The sequence below is a fragment of the Spea bombifrons genome, chromosome 4 (assembly GCF_027358695.1).
Source record: "Spea bombifrons isolate aSpeBom1 chromosome 4, aSpeBom1.2.pri, whole genome shotgun sequence".
Lineage (NCBI taxonomy): Eukaryota > Metazoa > Chordata > Amphibia > Anura > Pelobatidae > Spea > Spea bombifrons.
The window spans coordinates 99,523,067-99,543,631 of record NC_071090.1 but is presented as its reverse complement, the minus strand read 5'-3'; the positions used below and the strand labels follow the sequence as shown (position 1 = coordinate 99,543,631).

General features: G+C 42.5%; 2 protein-coding genes and 1 non-coding gene across 3 annotated transcripts; 2 read left to right on the top strand and 1 right to left on the bottom strand.

Moving 5' to 3' along the window:
• The first annotated feature begins 2,170 nt into the window (after nt 1–2,170).
• RETSAT (retinol saturase) lies at nt 2,171–12,275 on the top strand. Its single transcript, XM_053462815.1, has 11 exons — nt 2,171–2,327; nt 3,411–3,593; nt 4,014–4,255; nt 4,798–4,999; nt 6,140–6,337; nt 6,877–6,999; nt 7,918–8,056; nt 8,725–8,834; nt 10,130–10,296; nt 11,114–11,273; nt 11,938–12,275. The coding sequence occupies exons 1-11, from the start codon at nt 2,171–2,173 to the stop codon at nt 12,081–12,083; spliced, it is 1,827 nt and encodes a 608-aa protein (XP_053318790.1). The 3' UTR covers nt 12,084–12,275.
• A 2,058-nt stretch (nt 12,276–14,333) lies between these two features.
• LOC128492939 (U5 spliceosomal RNA) lies at nt 14,334–14,448 on the bottom strand. The gene has a single exon (XR_008354150.1). It is a non-coding gene; the product is annotated as a U5 spliceosomal RNA (small nuclear RNA).
• Nucleotides 14,449–15,220: 772 nt separating this feature from the next.
• Nucleotides 15,221–18,792, top strand: LOC128490777 (caspase-7-like). The gene is made up of 5 exons (XM_053462840.1): nt 15,221–15,239; nt 16,682–16,894; nt 17,217–17,389; nt 17,507–17,630; nt 18,474–18,792. The coding sequence occupies exons 2-5, from the start codon at nt 16,687–16,689 to the stop codon at nt 18,707–18,709; spliced, it is 741 nt and encodes a 246-aa protein (XP_053318815.1). The 5' UTR covers nt 15,221–15,239; nt 16,682–16,686; the 3' UTR covers nt 18,710–18,792.
• The last annotated feature ends 1,773 nt before the right edge of the window (nt 18,793–20,565 follow it).

Sequence of the window (20,565 nt, the reverse complement as noted above, 5' to 3'; positions counted from 1 at the left end):
ATGGTTGCTTATCATTTAGTCATACGGTTATTTGCAGAAGGGCCATTTAGACTTTGTTGTTAATAATCAACTGGTATGTATTGCATATTACGTAATAATATAATTTAAAAGTGTTCTGTCAATTTAGATTCAGCAGTGGCTGGCATCTGTACCAGTCTGTCCCAGAGTCCAAGTAAGTATGAGGAGGGTAATGTATTTTATTCACACAGCTTTATTTGTGTACTGCTGGGGGTGCCCAAAGATATGAGTCCCAATGGGGCGATTAGCCTCTAGTGGCCCAGGGGCTTCCACCACTTTGGACCTGTCTTTCTTGGAAGAATACTCCGCTGTCCGGCATCACCCTCAATGGCTTGCCTGGGATACCTGCTGCTAAAACTGGCCCTTGTCTTTGAGCCAAGCCCCCCATGTGTTGTCAGGGACACAGAGACAGTGTTTCTGGCCCTCGGAGTCTGTGTGCTGGGCAGAGAAGAGACATCCATGTACCACACTGGCCCACCAGAGACCATTCACACATAATACAGACCCTCTGCTTTTTTATACATCTGGAATACCCAGCATGTAAATCTGCCAATAGTCCCAACACAATATTGTGACTTTTAGGGCAGCGGATACTGCATTCCGAGCTCATGCAAAAGTCAGATGGATGGGTCTGGGTCTCAAAGCGTCTGCCCGTCTTAGAGGCACACTTGAGACACATACTTCCTAAAAGTCCCAGTTTCTGCCAGGACAGTCCTGATTTTTGGGCACTGTCTCGGTGTCCCAGCTACCTATCCCCCTGTCCTACTTTTGCAGGCAATGAGGAGCATGGGCTGGTTGGAGAAAGTCTAAGATCTCCTATAACCGGCCCAGGGACGTGAAAAAATATGGAAATCTGTACTGTTGCGACCCCGTATGAACTCACAGTGTTGGGTGGCTAATCAAGTAAGGTGTGTGACCGTGTTTCACAGCCACTTTTTTTTCCATTTGCAAGGAGAGGGCAATGTGTGAGAGGACCTCACAGCTATAATTTGGATGAAAGTGCATATGATGTCTGGAGTGTCTCATCCCAACTGTGAATAAAGAGGTCCATGGATCAGAGACAAAGAGAAATGGATCTGCTGATAACCGTCTATCTACACCTAGTACGCTGACCGGTAAAATGTAGCGTCCGGGAAAGGTGACAAATACACTTTAATCGGTTGCTAAAATTGTTTTTTAAAGGGAGGTTATAGGCAAATGAAATGATCCTAAATATGTGGTATTAGCTTGGTTTATAATATTAGTTTATTCATTCTAAATGGTGAATTTAGTTAATGTTATTCTTTTTAGGCTCTCAGCAGACTGTAAAAGACCCAAGAAGCAAGACTTTGTCCGTTGACAGCAAAGTGAGTGAATTCAAGTAGATGATTTAGTTACTAGACTATACTATATACCGTAGTTAAGTCTTGCTCGGCCAGAATTCTAACCTTTCACCCATAAATTGGTATCTTCACTGGCAGTTAATAAGTGACATCTATTTTTTATTACCTGAAATCACAGCACTAATTCACTGCACCCTAAACCCTTCAGGACTGAGATCTACCCAGTGTTTGCAAACAAAAAATAAAGGAATTGTTAAATTGACCCTAAAACCAATCAAGATCATACCAGAAACATAAGATTATGACAGGGTATTTTTTTTATTTTTTTTTTACTCCTTAACAGTAGCTGAGTATTCACCCGCCATCTGAGCCATGACATAATAACAGAGGTTATTATATATATATATATATATAGATATATATAGATATATAATGGCAAACAAAACAGGCTTTATCAACGTGGGCTATTATTTAACAGTCTCTCAACGCAGCCGGCAGAGCTTCGCTGTGTAACACGCCTCCTCTGCGTGATTTGAGCATCAGGAGACCCGGCTACACAGGAAGTGCTCCGACACCTGTCCAAGGCCGGCCCATTCTCTGTAAGTTAAAGAGCGTCAGGGAGACAGCAGCTCAGAGACAGACGGACTGCAGATCAGGGTGCAGAGACTCCCAGACAGATGCACGCTCATAGTACAGAGACTTACAGACAGACAGACAGACAGACAGACTGCAGCTCAGGGCGCAGAGACTCCCAGACAGACAGACTGCAGCTCATAGTACAGAGACAGACAGACTGCAGCTCATAGCACAGAGACTTACAGACAGCAGACATGTGGCTGTACGTGATAGCAGGTCTAGTTCTGACCCTTATTATACTCAGGAAGTGGCTAGGAGCCCGGGGCCCCAACCCCTTGGCCGTGGACACCAGAAGACCCCCAAAGCCGCTGGTTTTTGATAAAGCGCTGAGGAGAAAGGTGATAAAAAACGGTAATGAAACGATCGCCGGTTCAATGGAACCCGCTGAACTCATGCTGCTTGTTCCTGTCCGATCACGTTCTGTGTTATTGTGTGTTTAGCGCGGTGAGTTACAGTTACGATTGCCTTTGTCATTGCCGATAGGAAGCTATTTTCATTAATAAGTCACCTTTATGGTAAACTCGTACATCCCCGGCACGCATAGTTATGTGTCAGCAAGTCTCGTTCAATCGGCTGGTTTTGTAACGCTGATCGCTTCTGACAGCACTGACACCGGCTGGGAGGAAACAAACTAAACTGCGATTAAAGGCAGCCGTCCGGCTCCTTCCTGATTGGCTTTTGTTGGATGCTTTCTGGGTCGGGGTGGATGAGCTTTGATTTCTATGTGGTTTATATTTTTTTCCTGGAAATTCACCGTACATTTTGTAATGTTTGAGGCAGTCACGTGATAGGAGGCGGCGATATCACTGTATGCATACGATAACTAAGTGGCCCTTTGGATTATGGTTTTCTTGTCCTTGCAAATGTATAGAAGGATCCTGCAGAATCCCCCCTATATATTTAGACTCTTTGGCCACCCACCCGGCTTTTAGACTTGCAGTAAGTGTGTTCAGCTGTACAACCCAGACCCCATCTCCAGAAGGATATTGAAAGTTCAGAGGAGGGCTACTATGATGTGATACAAAGTACAGGAGGAAAGTTTATTTTAAAGGAGAAGAAACGTTAGAACAAGAGGTCATAAAACTAGAGGGTCAGAGGCATAGATGTAATGTAAGGAAGATTTACTTTACTGAGAGGGTGGTAGAACAGCCTCCCAGGGGTATAGGTTGAGACAGTAAGGGAATTAAATCATGCATGGGGTAGTCACAAAGCAATCCTGAAGCTGAGTAGACCAAGATCTAATTAAGGATTGGATCTTTAAATGAGGAAAAATTGCTCCCCTTTACACCTCTATGACGTATCTGACTGTCCAATAACCCATGTCTCCCAGTTTGTCACCATGTCCGTCTTCTGCTTCTCCCATTGCCTTTTCTTCTTTCCTTGCCACGTCTCTTTCCCTCCTTTGCTGATCTTATAATCTCTCTGCTTTCCCAGTGTTCTCCCCAGACAAGGTCCCTCAGAACCTAGATGCCATCGTCATTGGCAGCGGCATCGGAGGCCAGGGAGCTGCGGCCCTCCTTTCCAAGGCTGGGAAACGAGTACTGGTCCTGGAACAGCTTGGCAAACTGGGAGGCTGCTGCCACACTTTCAATGAGAAGGGCTACGAATTTGACGTGGGTGAGTAAACCTAGTTGGTTCCAGCTTTTGTGTGCCGCTATCTTCTGTGGCGCTTATCAGTGGGTGTTGGGACAACAGAGCTTGGTAAAGTGAGTTAATTGTTCTCATTACTTAACCTGATTCTCAGGTTATTTCTGAATGTTCAACTCTCTAGGGTCACAAGTGTCTCGAGCAACAGTTTCTGAGGATACTTTGGCCGCACGCTCATGTTGCTGGTCACTCAGATACTGTACAGTAGCCAGAAAGAAAAAAGGACACTAGCCAGAAAGCCCAAGCCCAAAGGGACCAGGCGCAGTTAATGACCAGATTGAGAATTAAGGGTTTTTTTTGTGTTTTTTTTAAGAATAATGTAAACATTTCAAAATAAAGTTTAGGAATTTCAATAATTGAATAGCAGTAAAGTTTGCTCGTTCTTTTCAGGCATTCATTACATCGGGCAGATGAATGAGTTGTCCCCGATGCGGATACTGGTAGATCAGCTGACAGACGGGCAGCTGCAATGGTCAATGATGGATGACCCATTTGATGTGGTGTTACTGGGAAAGCCAGAAAACGCTCGACGGTATAATATGCATAAGGGGCAGCAGGTGTACACAGAGGAGCTGATAAAAGCCTTCCCGGGGGAGAAGAAAGCCATCCTCAACTTTATGAAGCTAATGAAGGTTCGTCTAACGTTGGACAATTCTGTAGGTCACCTGTATCATCACAATCTGAAAGGGATGGACACCATATCTTCCATATCTACTATCTGGGTGATGCTGCGGTACAATACCTTATGTGCAACCCCACGGTGATCCTTATATCCCTGTAATCCTTGTCGAAATAAAGTCATGGGACTGCAATGGACAGATATCATCTGCAAATCCATTAGGCTACCATGCTTCCTGATAGCAGTGTGCTATTCACCAACGGGGCCACGCTGTTATTTATACATGTCTCTGCAATGTGTGACGCTCCCGAGGATTAATCATAGCTGGTCAAATTCTTTATGGTATGGACCATGTCTGATTGGGAAAAACTTGGCATTTTTATATTATGTCATACTGTACAAAACATGGTTGTATTTTGGTAGTGCTTTTTTTCTGGAAAAGTTTTTAATCCATTTAATTTAAATACTAGTCTGTTTATGGACGTTGTACATATTTTTGACCCTGGATCATGCAACGCTGGATCTACAAGCGCTAATAAGTGTTTCACCTTACAGAAAGTATCTGGTCGGGTGCGAGACATGGCCATCTTGAAGATGCTACCGCTTCCACTCGCGCGATTCCTAATCCGCACCGGCCTTGTGAAATGGTTCTCCCCGTTTTTCCAGTACGCGGACAGGAGCGTTTCTGAAGTAATCAATGGGCTGACCGACAACAAAGAGCTGCGCGCTGTATTAAGCTACATTTTCGGGACATATGGTATGAATTGGTCTAGGAAGTTACTCAGTGATATATCAAGATCTTGGCAGAGGTATAAAAGTTAGTGATCTGGGGTAGAATAATAACTAGTAGGGTACGGCAGAGGAATTGGGTGGGAGACGTAGTTTGAGATGAATGGGTTGAGTGAGTGTTGGATAGTAGGGGTTCTATAATGATTTGCTTTTGGTGCAGTAACGTAGACTTGAATGAGCTGTCTTCGTCTGCTATGAAAGCTGGTTTAGGGTCCCCTGTTGAGTCATGTTTTATTACCCTCCTGAATACACAATACATGAGACTTTTTCTTGTTGCTCTGTAGTGTGATTAATTTGTGGAGGAAGAGTAATCTCAGCAAATAGGGCGGAAAGAAAATGGTTTTCTCGAAGATGCCTGCTTGATCATTTTATTAGATTCCCATTGTATTTGGGCACTGCCGTTCTTGATGAATTATATTATACAGTGTACAGACCTTAAACTATATGACTTATATGTAAGTCCAGTGATAACATTAGCATGGCCATTTTTTAATGCATATAGTGAATGTTTTAAATTCCTAGTAATAATTGTGTAGATCTCTATTTTATGGACACCCATGGGCCAGCGGTTGAGTCGCTGATACGGTACTAACTGTGATTTAAGGGTTTAGAGGTGCTACGAATGGCTTTTGCAAGGCAGATTGAATGTGACTGGTGTAAAGCTGGGCCCTGAAGTGAAAGGATATTTGTCAGGGTGAGGTTAGGTGGGGCTGTAGAACGGTCACAATGAATTATCCATCGATGCATCGAGTGAGATTCCTGTAAAGCATGAGAATATAGGACGATAATGACTTTACACAGGGTGCTGCTCCAACTACTCTACTGAATTTCACAAAAACGTAACTAAATGCTGCATTGGAAACAGCGCTAGTGCTGGCCAATTCCCAAAGCTTTTCCAGAAACAATTCTTTAATCATGTAAAATGTTGCCTAATTTATAACTTATGCCAGGACAATGCTTGTCATGTGACTCAAAAACAAGATGATACGTTGTTGCCATAAAATCTGGAGAGGCTTCTTAAGAGGAGCACAATTAATGTTTTCTCTTAGTGGAACAGCACCTTTAATTTAGGCTGTTGGTATCGATTGCGTGTCGTGTGTCTCCTCAGGTGTGTTCCCGGATAAGGGCAGTTTTGCTCTGCATGCTGTGCTGATCGATCATTACTTGCGTGGTGCCTGGTACCCTACTGGTGGAGCCAGTGAGATTACCTACCATCTGGTGCCCACCATTGAGAAGGCAGGAGGGGTTGTGCTGTCCAAAGCAACGGTGGAGCAGATCCTTATCAGCAAAGAGGGAAAAGCATGTGGTAAGTATAGAAGAGCGGCAACAAGCTGTCATACGGCAGATACCACTCACCTTTCTGTCCTACAGGGAGATATCCTACATGAAAAAACAGCAGGGAAACTGAACTGATGGCCTGGCGCAGAAGTTGCGGTGACGGGGGCAGGATGCCTACCCAAATTGATTCAGGGTAACCTGCATACAGATGTCCACATGGGAAGGCAACAACCAGGTTTATAATGGACCTACCGGTAACAGCTCCATGCGCCTCCTCTTCCAAACGCAGGGATCGATGTTCTGCGCGGGCTCTATGAATATACGCTTTGCCATCATACTAATACTAAAAGTATACTAATACTCATACTAAAATTGTACTATCTTGTCTATGTTTTGAGTTGAGGCTTTTCCCAGCAATGCAATTAAAAGAAAAGCTTTATATGTGTTTATGTTATGCATATTTACACGTGTGACTATGGAAGACCTGCTTCTTTCTATATTTTGAGAAATTCTCAGGCATTATTTGTGTTATTTAGTATTAAATATACTGATTTTTTTGTTTGACAGGTGTTGTTGTTAAATCCAAAGGACATGATGCTATGAATATCTTTGCCCCTGTTATCATTTCTGATGCTGGAATATTCAACACATATGAAAAACTCCTGCCTCCCGCACTGAGATCCCAGCCAGGTACGGTATGTGGGGAATGGGGAGAGCTTCACAGGTCTGCAGCTGTGAAACCTCCAAGTCTTGTCTGCTAGGAGCTTGTAGCTGACAACGTTTCTATAGGCAACGAGTTATTTCATAATAGACATATTTTATCCTTAATGGAAAAAATGCAACATATTGCAATGATAGCCCAAGCTAACACTTGACGAGGTCAGGTCCGGCACCAGTGCCACCTAGTTTTCTTTATGGATAGCCCAAGTGATGAACAGGCTGGATCTGTAATATATCATATATATATATAATGTTTTTTCTTCCAGTATATTAATCATTCACAGATTTTCAAAAGTGTTCATTAACCTCAGCCACACTGGATGGGCAAAATGGTTCTCCACCGCCATCAAATTGTATGTTTCTATGTGGGGGGCTGTAAAGCTTGAAAACAAACTTGATTCTGGTTTTATACATACTGTATAAAGAACATACCGGTAATACGATTGTTGCCCCTGAAATGACATATTGTATTTCTAGTATTTTCTTCCAACTTTTCCATTTTTGGTACTTTTTCCACATCTGTGAAGCCTCCTTAGGTCTTTGGGCCCCCGCTAATTCTCCGGGCTCCTCTGCACCTCGCCTTTCAGGTCATTCGGTTATGGAGGCCTCAGTCCAATTAACCGCTCAAATAGTTGCCTTCACTAAGCCGTACGTGCTTTCAGGATAGGAGTAGCCTAGTGAAGTGCAGGAGATGATGGAAACGCAGTGGCCAGAGGAGGACATGCTTTAGAACAATAGTTCTATAGGCTGTATACAGTCTGTATACTCTAGACTCTGTCTGTATTCTGTGACAAATAGAGCCCAGGGGTATCAGAGCCACCAGGCAGTTGGGTTTTACTTTGCATTTCTTGCTCTGACATGTCTGCTTGCATGCCTTCCCTTCTGCAGAGATCCAGAAGCAGCTGGGAACTCTTCGTCATGGGCCCGGGGGCTTCAGCCTCTTCATTGGGATTAAAGGAACAAAGGAAGAGCTTAATCTCCCAGCCTCAAACTATATCTTCATGCCGGACACCGACCTTGCCAAGTTGTAAGTACAGATTCCGTCACTAGAGCCGAAGACTTTGTGTCTGGACGATGCAAAATATAAATCCAGGCACACCAAATGTATTACGGCATCAGACGGGAGCCCCAATAACTCATCACAACACCTGCAATCAGGTAGTAGATGCCAACCAGTATAATAATGGTGTAAACACGAACAGTAATTTTCTGTTTTAAATGAGTTGATTTTCCGTTGATAATCAGTTGATTTTGTTTGATTATCCCTTTTTAGTTAGTTATTTAGATTTCAAGGAAAAAAGATCACATTGTGGAGGTTGAAGCAATTAAACAACATTTAATAACTATATAAATATAACATTTGTTTCAAGAAACTAAATACAGAATTTAAGGGTTTTTTTTTCAACCCTAATAATCCAAAGGAGGTTATGTATGGGAAAAGTGATACTGGTGTGAATAGTCACCATGTCACCATAGCAACCAGTGGAATGTTCCATTGATTGATATCGTAATAAGGCTACATTTCAAACATTGTATCAGAAAAATCCTTGCTAAATGATCACTAATAATGAAAATGTAAAATGGGTTAATACATCCAATTCTGACAGCCAGCTTCTCATTACAGTGCCCCTCCCCCCATATTACTTTGTAATAAAAATGTTTCCGGCACTGTTTCGAGCTTTTCTATTGTTACAGAGAGAAACGTTTCTGTGATGCCCAGCCCGATGATGCCCCAAATTACATTCCAATGTTATACATCTCCTCCCCTTCTGCAAAGGATCCCACCCATGAGGAGCGCTGCCCTGGTAAGCTCTCCCAGCTACATTCCTAGACCCTATCCATGCAGTGATTAACAGCTAAACATGTCTATCAGGGGTGAAGTAGGAGTTGGTGCCATCTCCAGCCATGTGTCCCAGCAAAAAAAAACACCATGCCCAGCCCTGCCCAAAACACAGGAAATGCATAGAAACCCCATAAAGGGAGCACGGAAAGAATGCAGTCAGGTTGTAAGTGCTGTCCCTTATCTATGGTACAGTAGACACTCTAGTGGCTATTTGTGGAATTGCAAGTAAAAGACACAAAATCTTCAGATAATAGTTGTTTATTACATATCTGTCACCAAAACAGAAAATTAATTCCTGACACCCACAGCACACTTGTAACGCCGGTTATTACTCGCCTGCAAAGTATTACACAGCCAGGACACTTAAGGTAGCAATCCACGAAAATGGATTGGCAAAATGTAACATAAATCTGGGGGGATAAGCATGAAAGTTATAAAATAAATTGCCGTAATCATTGGATAGAAATAGAGACTAAAATCTAGAGAATTGCTTACTGAATGGGGACCTTATTCAAAATGATCCTCAACCAGCGTGATTCTGTTAGATGGGTAAAGATGCAGAGATCAGAGCTGGTGGTCTAGAGTAGGAGATCAGCAGCACACATTGCCTTAGGGAAAGTATGCCTTCATTTTACATAATCATATCCTTGGCTGTCTCCAAATAATAATGGGGCCTTGTAGAAGCCTCCCTTGCTGGCCCTCACACTGTCCCCCAACCTTCCACCAGCATCCAGCTGTGATATCCCCCTGGCTGCTGCATAGTTCATTACCTTCCGACAAACCCCGGGATATACAGCACGGCAAAAGAGGGGCTCCAAGGAACAGCAGCCGTGGGCCCCTAAGCTAAGGCTAGGCCAGGAGTAGTTACCCCATTTGCCCTATGTGCCCTATGTTAAAGATGGCCCTGAAAATATCCACACAACCAATTAAGCAACCACTTCTTTAGTTGGAATATTGCTGATCAGGAAGCACCCTGTCAGTGGATCCCAGGGATATCATCTCTGTGGAGTGTCTTGCTGCATTGACAGGGTGTTTAAACTTTAGGTTATCATTGTTTTCAAACAATTCTGGAGTTTGTAGCTCGTGTGATTAAACACATTTTCCATCAACAGCCTGTTCCTGGCTGTATATGTTTGTATCTTTTTCTTTTTAAACAACTTTTGCACTTTACTGAATGACATCACGGCCTTTTTTGGAAATGGTCCTTTTTAGTAGCGATTAGTGGTGCATTTACCCCCGTTTGGTTTAAATAAACAGGGAAATCCACTCTGACCGCCCTGACCTTCACACCCTTTGAATGGTTCGCGGAGTGGAAGGATAAGAAGGTGCAGAAACGCGGGGCGGATTATGAAAGCACAAAGAGCGCGTTTGCAGAAGCCATGATGGAGACCGTCATAAAGATCTTCCCTCAGATCGGGGACAAGGTGAGGAAGCAGCATATTCTGCAATATTTAGACTGATCCTTGTGGGAAAACTGTGACAAGCAAAACAAAGGAAACGTATACAGTCCATCTCAACACACAAATACCCTGATAAGTTGTTACCTGAGCAGATACAAGATTAACGGACTTCTCCTGAGATGAGTCCTCATTAAATAAGACGAGGGCATGAGCTAGAAGGGATTTTGTCAAGTCTTTTGTGCTCCTTATCAAAATCAGATCAAGGCAGCTCATCCCCACACATGGCTTACCTTTCATCCATCTTCTTTCTTCGCCTTTCAGGATCATCTCTGTCTATTCTTACTCGGTTCTGTCTTTACTTCTGTGAACCTCTTACCTGTTTATTTCAGCTTCATACCCACAGCCCCCTGATCGTGAGTCTGCAAAAAACTATGAATTACTTATTATTTTAATCTCATTCTGTCAGAATGTCCCCTACTTTTACTCATTTTAACTGCTCATTAAAAAACCAGCCAGTTAATAGAAGGATACAAACTATTCTCTTAATACCCCACGACTGCTTTCTAAATATACATTGTTACCCCCAGTATTGAGATCTCCAGGCCATTGATTGCTGCATGTGACATTTAACATGAAAATCTAATCATTTAATGCTCAAGCAATCCCTTACCTCCTGTCTCAACCCCCCCTTAACCTCCTAATAGATTTTAAGCTTCTACTTTTTCTACCGGTATCTTAATTCTTAACGCTATTGTAATAAATAAACTACAGGGTCTGCGGAAGTCATTTGGGGAACGATTAATAGATCTCAGTCTTGTTTATGGTCCCCTCTGCTTTTCAGATTGACTGCTACACCAGCGGCTCCCCACTTACCAACCAACACTACCTGGGTGCATCAAAGGGGGAGTTCTATGGTGCAGACCATGATATTTCCAGGATGGATCCAGAAACCACGGCTGTCAACCGGGCCAAAACGCCTATAAAGGGACTTTATCTGACAGGTTAGCATACCACCCAGGAGGGTAGAGAGCTCTTCTTTTAGCAGGTGTTGCTTTAGTGACATTATCGAGAGCTTTTAGATTATTTTTGTTATACTGGTAGCTTTTATTTACCGCAGTGGTTTATTCTGACCTAGGTTGATTGAGGCGACATGTCCAAGGTGGAGGCAGAAGCCCGTATGTCACCAAAATGGGGCAGATTGCCCTATTGGCCAGTCGGACTACTCCTAACAATCTGTAGATACTTTAAATAGAGAGGGAAAATATCTCAAGGGTCTTTGCTACCTATGAGTAGTACATGAGCAGCCACTGCAAGAACAGAGGACAGAGTTAATTTATGTGTCTATTCCCATAACTAAAAATGAAAATATAAGCTCAAAACTGAAACCACTGTATAATGTTTAAAATCTAAATACCGGAAAATCCATTCATTTTTCAATACATTTTCATAGCGATTCTAGCTAAAGGGATGGTTAGTGGCCCCTGCTCAATAATCAATGTTCCAAAACAGAAGCCAGGCAAGGATGGAATTCCATGTTTTTTAATTAAGCAAAAGTGTAAATTTTCTATAAGAAAAATTTCTCCTAAATGCACAAATCATGCTTTGATCAGCTGACCAGGCATTCTTTTCTCGGAAGTGCTCACAATCTATCGTTCTGTGTTACAGGTCAGGATATCTTCCTTTGCGGGTTTGCAGGGGCACTGAACGGCGCTGTGGTCTGCGCGTCTGAAATCCTGGGCAGAAATATTTATTTAGATCTGCTCAGTTTGAGAAAGAAGATTATACACAACCAAGACAGAAAATCGGAGTGATTAGAGATCTGATCACAAAGACGAGTGGCGTGATATGGAGAACAGGATTTGGACGTGGTATAAGGATAGTAATTTGCCAATAACATCCCCCTTACTCGTATTCTTCATCAGCTATTCACATTATATGCCATACCTTTGAACGGTTACTGTTTAAAGAGACCAAGCCCTGTATCCTATTCCAGATGTAACACATTATTCCATTACCTTACATGTTTATACATGTTTGGCATTCTTATGCAAAAGTTCAAATTATATCACCATACCAAATAGAATACTGTCATAAAGTGCCTTGGAAATCCACATGTGATAAATTGCATATTCTTAATACTGAAATTCTTTAAACCCGGTGCTATTCTCTTAGCATGTGAGTTTTTCTTAAACAATAAGAGTAGATCAAATTATGACCGTGGGTCGGTTATATAGAGGAAGAAGTATTTTTGTATATTATTATCATCAATCAGAAAGGGGACCATAGCTGCTAGTACTGTATCTGTACCTTTAAATTCCATAGTGTGCTGTAACATACAAAGACATTTACTAGACTGTGAAAGCCTTGTTACTCGATACTTCTCATATTCTATATGTATGCTACAGACTAACACAGTAGCTTTTGCGCTCATTAAATACTGTATTTGCTTAATTAGAAGACAAGTTTTTTTTCAAATGGAGGTCTGACTACAAGACTAAAATCCAGATCCCCGCAGCACTGCAGGGGACCCGGATCCTCCTCTCTGGCAGCCTCTGCTGCTGCCGGCACTTCCTCTGGGGCTTCTATGAAGGAGCACCGGCGAGACATGACCTTCGGGTGCTCAGTCATTGAAGCCCCGGTGAAACTAACGAGCAGCAGAGGTTTTCAGGGGGGTGGCATATAGCGGGTTAAAAGGCATTTCTGTAGGAAGAGTGGCATATAGGGGGTTAAAAGGCATTTCTGTGGGACAAGTAGCATATAGGGGTTAAAAGGCATTTCTGTAGTAATAGTGGCATATCAGGGAGGTATAAGGCATATCTAGGGGGCAGAGTGGCATATAAGGTATATTTGGGGGTAGAGTGGCAAGCCGTGGGGCAGGTTGGCAAATAAAAGGAAATAAAATCATATTTCTCAATCATAGTTTTTATTAAATATGAAAAAATAGTTTACATGTGAATTAACATTTACTAGTAAAAGTTTTTTCTTATGGGGTAGTCTTATATTCAGGCCTTTTTTTCCCCTAAATTAATAAAATGTTTGGGGGTTGTCTTATAATTGAGCAAATATGGTATTTTGTCCATCGTTTCACAGTACAGTATGTTTTCTGTTCGCTGCCTAAATGCCATTTTAGTACAAATTATTTAATTAAGAACTATTTTAAACATTTGTACAGATCTTTCTGAATAAATGACGGTGTCTATATGCTGTGTGTCATTCACTTACTACACTCCTTAGTTCATGTAACTGTTGCCAGGGGTTTACAGAAATATGGCATTTTGTATGGGTTATGGCTCCCGGTAGATATACCCAAAGAAACTCACCCGGATCCCTAGAAAAAAAAAAAGAATTGCGTGGCTCTGCATCATGCAAGTTTGAAAGAAAACACAATTACTTTAATACACATGGAAAGCACTATGTTTTGTTTGTTTTATTAACTTTTTTTAAATGCGACATTTATAAGTACAGCATTGTACTGAAGAACTTCGTAGTCCTTTCCTACAAGGAGAATGTTTAAGTTCCCTCGCTGTATTAGCCCCTGCCACCTCTGCTGGCATGCTATTCCACTTGTCTACTAAGTAGAACCTCCTTGCATGATTCCAGACAATGATGAAGCAGTCAAAAAGAACATGTTCTGGGAATAGTCCACATAGAATACAGCGATGGACTTCCCTACAGAGCCTTTGTGTCCCTGGAAAATGCAGCCTATAGGGGGCGCCAGACATGCAAGACTTTCCCAAAACATCAGCTCTTACCACAAAGTCACCACGAAGCCATTACCTCTGCAAAACACAGACAGAGGGACTCATGAGGTCCACTGACATTTGTGGGTGGTAGGAGCTCTGGTGATTGCTGCTCTGGGTCAGCATAAGTGACTGAGGATTAAAGACCCATTTCACATAAAACAGCAATCACCGAAACTTCACAACAGCAAGATCTGAAACGAATCTCTTCCGCTCCATTTAACCAGCCCACAACCTTAGCCGTGTACTCTACCACAAAAATCCCAACACTACACCCAGAACAACACTTGCCTTCCAAAATCTATTTTTAACAGAATTGCAAGCCCAGCTTGCGCCGGGCATCAAAAAATTGATTGAAACTCATGGTTGTTCCTCTCCACGGAAATCTTTAGTAAAAGGCGAAAGATTTATTCGATCTGAAGAGAAACCAGAGTATACCGAACATTGCAGCCGGGGAGGAACCCGACTACACACAATAATCATTTATATTAAGGCGGGCTAAATAACTGAAGCGGCATCGGTAGTTTAGTTAATATAAAAAATCAAAACTGCAATCTCAATATAAATTAAAAGAAATCTGTACGTATTTAAGGGGTTTTACATAAAATAGAATTCAACACGAGCATAATGTGACGCGGTGCACTGTGGGTATTTAAATGAGGCAGACAACTAGATGTCTGAAAGCGTCAAACACTAGGTGGCGCTGTTGCTCATTGAGCATCGCAGTCCTCATAGAAGCCCGTGACGGGGATTTTATTATCTCCGTAAAGAGCTCTGCAGCCAGCCTATAATGCGTTAACTATTCATGCGCTGGACAAGTGAACAAGGGATTACAAACACAATTATGCTTAACCTTTTGTGTGCCAAAACCAGATGCATAATTACCCCTAAATCATCACTCACCAAAAATGAAGGCTCAAGAATTACCTTTTTAACCCTTATAAAAGGGGTCGAGGGTGGAACGTATGCATGGCAGGTAGGGTTTGTATGTAGAGTATAACGGAAATGAAGCCGGTTTGCGGAAACCCCTTGTCTCGGGGCTTGGTTATGATGAAAGATCATTTACAGCCTCATTTCCTGATTAGTAATAAACTGAGTAGCTTTACAGTGCAGGGAGTACCAGGGGGCAGACCTGTCAGTTCTAGACACGCCCCTTTTCTCAGGTATACATAAAGTGCCTGGGAAAGACTTAGAGCATTCCAAGTAAGGAAGCCCAGAGGAGCCAAGGTAAGTGAATGTGGGTGAGAGGGGTAAAAGGTGCGCTGGTCTCATTGACTGTACACATACACATTTCACATGCACAGGTTATACGCTTTATCTATGCTGTTGGTGATTGGGTTCTGCAATGTACTGTGTCCCATACTGTATGATATAGAATAAACCCACATGATAACATCTGTAACAATCAGATATGACCAGTGTTCCCTCTAAGCTGTGCGCTTCTGCGCGCGCACATAGCTTTTTAAGAGAGCGCACACGTCCAAAAAGTGTGCGCACAACAGTTTTTCCCCAAAAAAGAAAAAAATAAATAATTTTTTTAAACTTTATGTGGCGCGAATATTGCGCGCACAAAATTTTTGCTCTGTGAAAATTTTTGCGCAAGAGAAATTTTCTGTGCACGCCAACTAAGAAAAATTAGATGGAACATTGGATATGACCTATAGCAGGTTATTGTGATGAAGATAATAGACTGTCGATTCCAGGTTTTAACCCTTGAACTGTCAGGGTATGTTTTTCTCTCAGAGACAGGGCCAATTTTTATAGCTTTGCTGTAGTTAGATTTAGGTGATAACCATATGAACAGTACACACTTTACCCAAGGAACCCTAAATATTGTTATATTAAGACAGGCTTAAGGCAAACCATGCATCCGATCACATTATAAGAGTGTATATAAACCAAAAAGTAAGGAAAACTAAAACATTTCTTTTAAAAGAAACAGCCCGCCCTTTAGTAAATCTACAACATACATGTATTGGTAGAATCAGGGAGAGGCAACTACTTAAGTGAGCGTCTTCATTGGCTGAGCATTGTGGGAGGTGCAGTCCACAGAGGTGCCATATCAGCAATTTATTTCCCCCCCCCAGAGCATGTCTATTATTTACATGTTACTGGGCACCACCTATAAAATGCATCCCTGCATTATGGGGAATGTATAAACGTGATTGATGTATTTCAGTTCACACATACTGCAGAATAGGGCTATAGGCGGCTGCAAGCCCAGACTGGCCCATTGAGCCCCTGGCGTACAGCGCTCCATAGTCACCCAATCTGCTGCTCCAGCGACAGATCAGTTGCTGGAATATGTGGCTGCCGGCTGGATAAGTGTGGCTGCGTGACCAAAAAAAGTAATGTGTGAATGTGAACATCTAGCCGTCGGTCACACTTGTCATTAGGCGGCCATCAGCCATAAAGAGCCAAGGCCTTCTTCATCCCCAACGTAAAAAGTCCACAACAGCTGGAACGCTGAGATGTTGGCTATGTGTAAAATCCAGCTAATGCTACACATTCACTTAAAGACTGTTTGCATGGGGTTTGAATTTTATTCGGGACGTCATCAATATATATCTGCAATTCTAAGCCACGTTCTTGCATAATTGTCCAACAAACCTGGCGTATGTGTTTGTTGCAGCCAAATATCTCATGATAATTCACCGTCCTTTCCCCAGCGATCATGTCAGAACCCATAAAAGGCCGGGCTTTGATCATCGCCATGACCAAATTTCACAGTAGGTCGAGAGCGAGTCCGAATGTATTGGGACGGCGCAAAGGAGTGACGCGTGACACAAAACGGCTCTTCAAGGCACTCTCCCATCTTGGCTACAAAGTCACCCTTCAGGAAGATGTCAGTGCCAAGGAAATCCGAGAAATCTACCAAAAAGGTACAATATGTGTTGAGGGTTAATGGTGCAAGGATGGGGTCTGTAAGTGGAGTCTTGACTCTGGTGAGGAGATTTCCTTAGGGTGGTTAGACAGAAGATGTTGCCTGGGCTGTAGACCAATGTCCCTGATACCGGTGAGTGAGAAGATCACCCTCCGGTGAGCCGGCTTCGCTGGCAGTAGAAGGTCACATTATGTTATAATGCCGTGGCCGTGGACCAGCTTCACTTGCCGTGGTTAGTCAAATCACACCGGGCTGCTGGCTTGTGAACCCGACTCCCCTGTAATTTTCAGTGAATAAATGTTTCTATTTGCCCCTTGCAGAAAGTCGCATGCCACAAGGAGAATGCTTCATCAGCATCCTGTCCAGTCACGGCGAAGAGGGGCTAATCTATGACTTCTATGGCGAACCTGTATTTCTACGAGATCTCTACGATATCCTTTCTCCGCGCAACAGCCCTGCACTGGCTGGAATACCCAAGTTATTCTTTATACAGGTAGGAGATGTTCTAGTTCCTTAAAAAGAATTCCAAGGACTTGGATGTCATCGCCATTGAGCACCCAGTGGTGACCAGAAGATGTAATGGGACTGCTATGTTGTTGGTTTATTGCAGGCGTGTCGGGGGAAAGACTTTGATGAAGGAGTGGTGGTGGAGACTGACTCCGCTTCGTGTGAAACCTTCTCCCATAGCTGGTCAATTCCAAGTGACACGGTGGTCATGTTTGCAAGCAGTGAAGGTATGTGTTAAAAATGGTCTGAGCCAACGCGCGGTGACGGTCACACCAGAAAACTGGGTTTTTGAGCATGGAGTCTGCAGCACTCCTAGTGTATTCACTAAAGGGTGAGTTGTGGTTTCTAACTCCATGAAGGCCGTGCCCAAATTGGCTCTTGCCGCAGGAAGCCCTTGTCCGGCCTCGTATAACATATAGCGGAACCAGTGAGATTTGTCATCAATCATTAAATTATACATTATGCAGGGCCAGTTCATGCTAGTGTTAGACCTGCATAATGAATAGCACTAAAACCACAACTCTCCCTTTAGTGAATAGACCCCATTAGGAGATATATAAATCCTTTGCCAATACTCCTGTAACACCTTAGCAAGAAATTATAATCAAGTCACCCTTTAGCACATCATTCTGATAAAAGGTCCTGTATATATTTATACTGCTTCTTGGGCTACACGGAGTTAAAATACCTCACTCTAGCTTTTATTTACCAAAAAAAATTGCCTGAAATAAAGACAATTATGGCTATTCTTTACCATGCATCTGGGTGTATACCAGTTGTTGGATGTGTCTGTCTCTTCTGCCCCTGCCTGCTTTCCCCCAAGGATCCTGTTGGTAATTGATTGCATTTTCACATGACTTTTATCAACTTAAATTATGACTTTTGGAACTTGACATTTATTGAATAAACCATCCAACATATTCCAGGTCATCATAACACATGGTCAACTTTATGGAAAGAAAAATCCCCCCCCCCCCGGGAGATTACATGTTATCTAGCATGTCTCATGATCTACACTTTATGAAATTTAGGTGTCTTTCATTGTGACATTATCACCATTCTTTCAACAGGGTACGTGGCTTTTCAGAATCCCATCGGCTCGGTCTTCCTGCAGACCTTGTGTGATATCATGGAGGGCGAGGGACGATACCTTGAGCTGAGCCAGATCTTCACCCGAATATCCTACAATGTGGCGTACAAGTTCCAGAGTCGCGGGCTGTATGAAGGCTATAAAGAGATGCCCTGCTACATAACCAACCTGACCCAGCAACTATGGCCATTCAGACATCTAGGGAACGCCCGCTGACCTTCCCAGGCTAGACAAGGACTTCCTCAAACATTTCACAAGTCCCATTGTATGACATCATCCTAACCCAGTGACATTTTTCCTTGTGTGACCCATGGCTAGTCTTCTACAAATAACCCTTGTAATAAGAATAAGGCACACTGAGAGTGGTTCGCTCTGTGTCGGGTAACGCGGTTTTTACTTGTAGACTTCTCCATCTACCACCCAACAATGTCCCGCCGACAAACAAACGTTCCAGCCACGATGGTTTACCGTAACAATGGAATGGGAGATTAGGGCAGTCCGCTGCCATTTCAGAGTTGTTTACAAAGAACACTGCTTCTATTTATTCATTTGTTAAATTATTTACGTGGCTTCTGTTAGTAAATATTTATTTTTTTTCATGGAATTATATCTGCAAATAAAACTTTTGTTTTTCTATTACGGTGTGCACTCGTAATGTACACACGAGGAGGGTGGGAAGCGGGTTAAAACGTTAAGTTCATCTAAATTTGTTAAATAAAACTGCCCGTAGCTTTATACTTTTCATTTTTCCATCTAGAACCACCCCCCCCCTGATTTCAATGGGAAATTGTGACAGATTTGATCAATATTATTACTTTTAGAGTACTGCACAGTTTTAGCGTAATGAACATTTTGGGAAATTTTCTACTGTTTTAAAATTTAAAGTCCACCAAACACATTGATGCTGCATGAGTCTGGGGTCCGTTTGGATTATTCCAAACAATGTGTGTTTGTATGTATTACGTGTCTGTGAGTGCTGTGAGTTTGTTCTTGTGCGTGTGCTTTTAGTGTAAGGGGGCAGGGGGTGGAATAAATAATAGGCAGATAGCATTGGCATACAGTCTTAAACTAATGACCCGCAGTGCTAGGAAAACACCTCTTGTATGAAACAACTCAGAGTATTCCAGTAAAAATGGGATTTATCACATCTGTTATAAATAAGGTCATAAAAATAAAAAGTGTACTATGACCCATGTCACTAGAAATGATGAATTAGTTTCAAGTTAATCTGCGGCGCTGCTACCCCTGTGGACTGCCACTCCCAAAAATGCTCAGACAATTTTTTGCAATGTGGAATGGTGATTTTTTTTTTAGTTTACCCAGATTTGTTTTGGTATAAGGAAGGGTTTAAAGTAAGCGTGTGTGTGCCGTTATTAGATTACTTTACATAAAAGAAACAAGATTCTACAATAAGAATGAAGTAACATTTTCCAAGCTACAGAAATAGCCCATTTAATTTCAACTGACCACATCTCCTACGGTTCATTCATAGACATGTGCGGCAAACTTCATTCTGCAGTCTTCAACCAAGTATCCGTCTAGATAATATACAAGGAAATCTGTAGATATGTCGTGGCAAGGAAAGTAGACAAGCTGCTTCATTCCTTGCGCTGCTGCACTGATACACAAACACACAAAATCATGATGCGTTTATATAGATATACACAGATACACTTCATGGGCACAACCACTCGCATTCATACAAATCCATAGGCGCACACACGCACATACGGATTTGCATTGAGACCAGCATCTACATGCATAGATCTATCTCTGCCACTGACCTTCGGTGCTGACCTAGGACTATTCCAGGGCTGTGCCAGTGTGATGGACTGGAACGTGGACTGTGAACATTGTTAGAAAACATATACCTCTCACATTTTGTATTTGTTTTATTAGTACAGTTCTCGAAGTACTATGTAAAGTATTCATAGCCTGTAGGTAGCGCTGAATGCTGTAATGAGGGGGAAAAGTGTCATTCTGGCCAAAAGTGGTAAAAAAAAGCCAAACAGCTAGATTGGCGCTGACTGCAAACTGCTCCTGCTTCTCGTTATTCTACAGTTGCTGCCTCT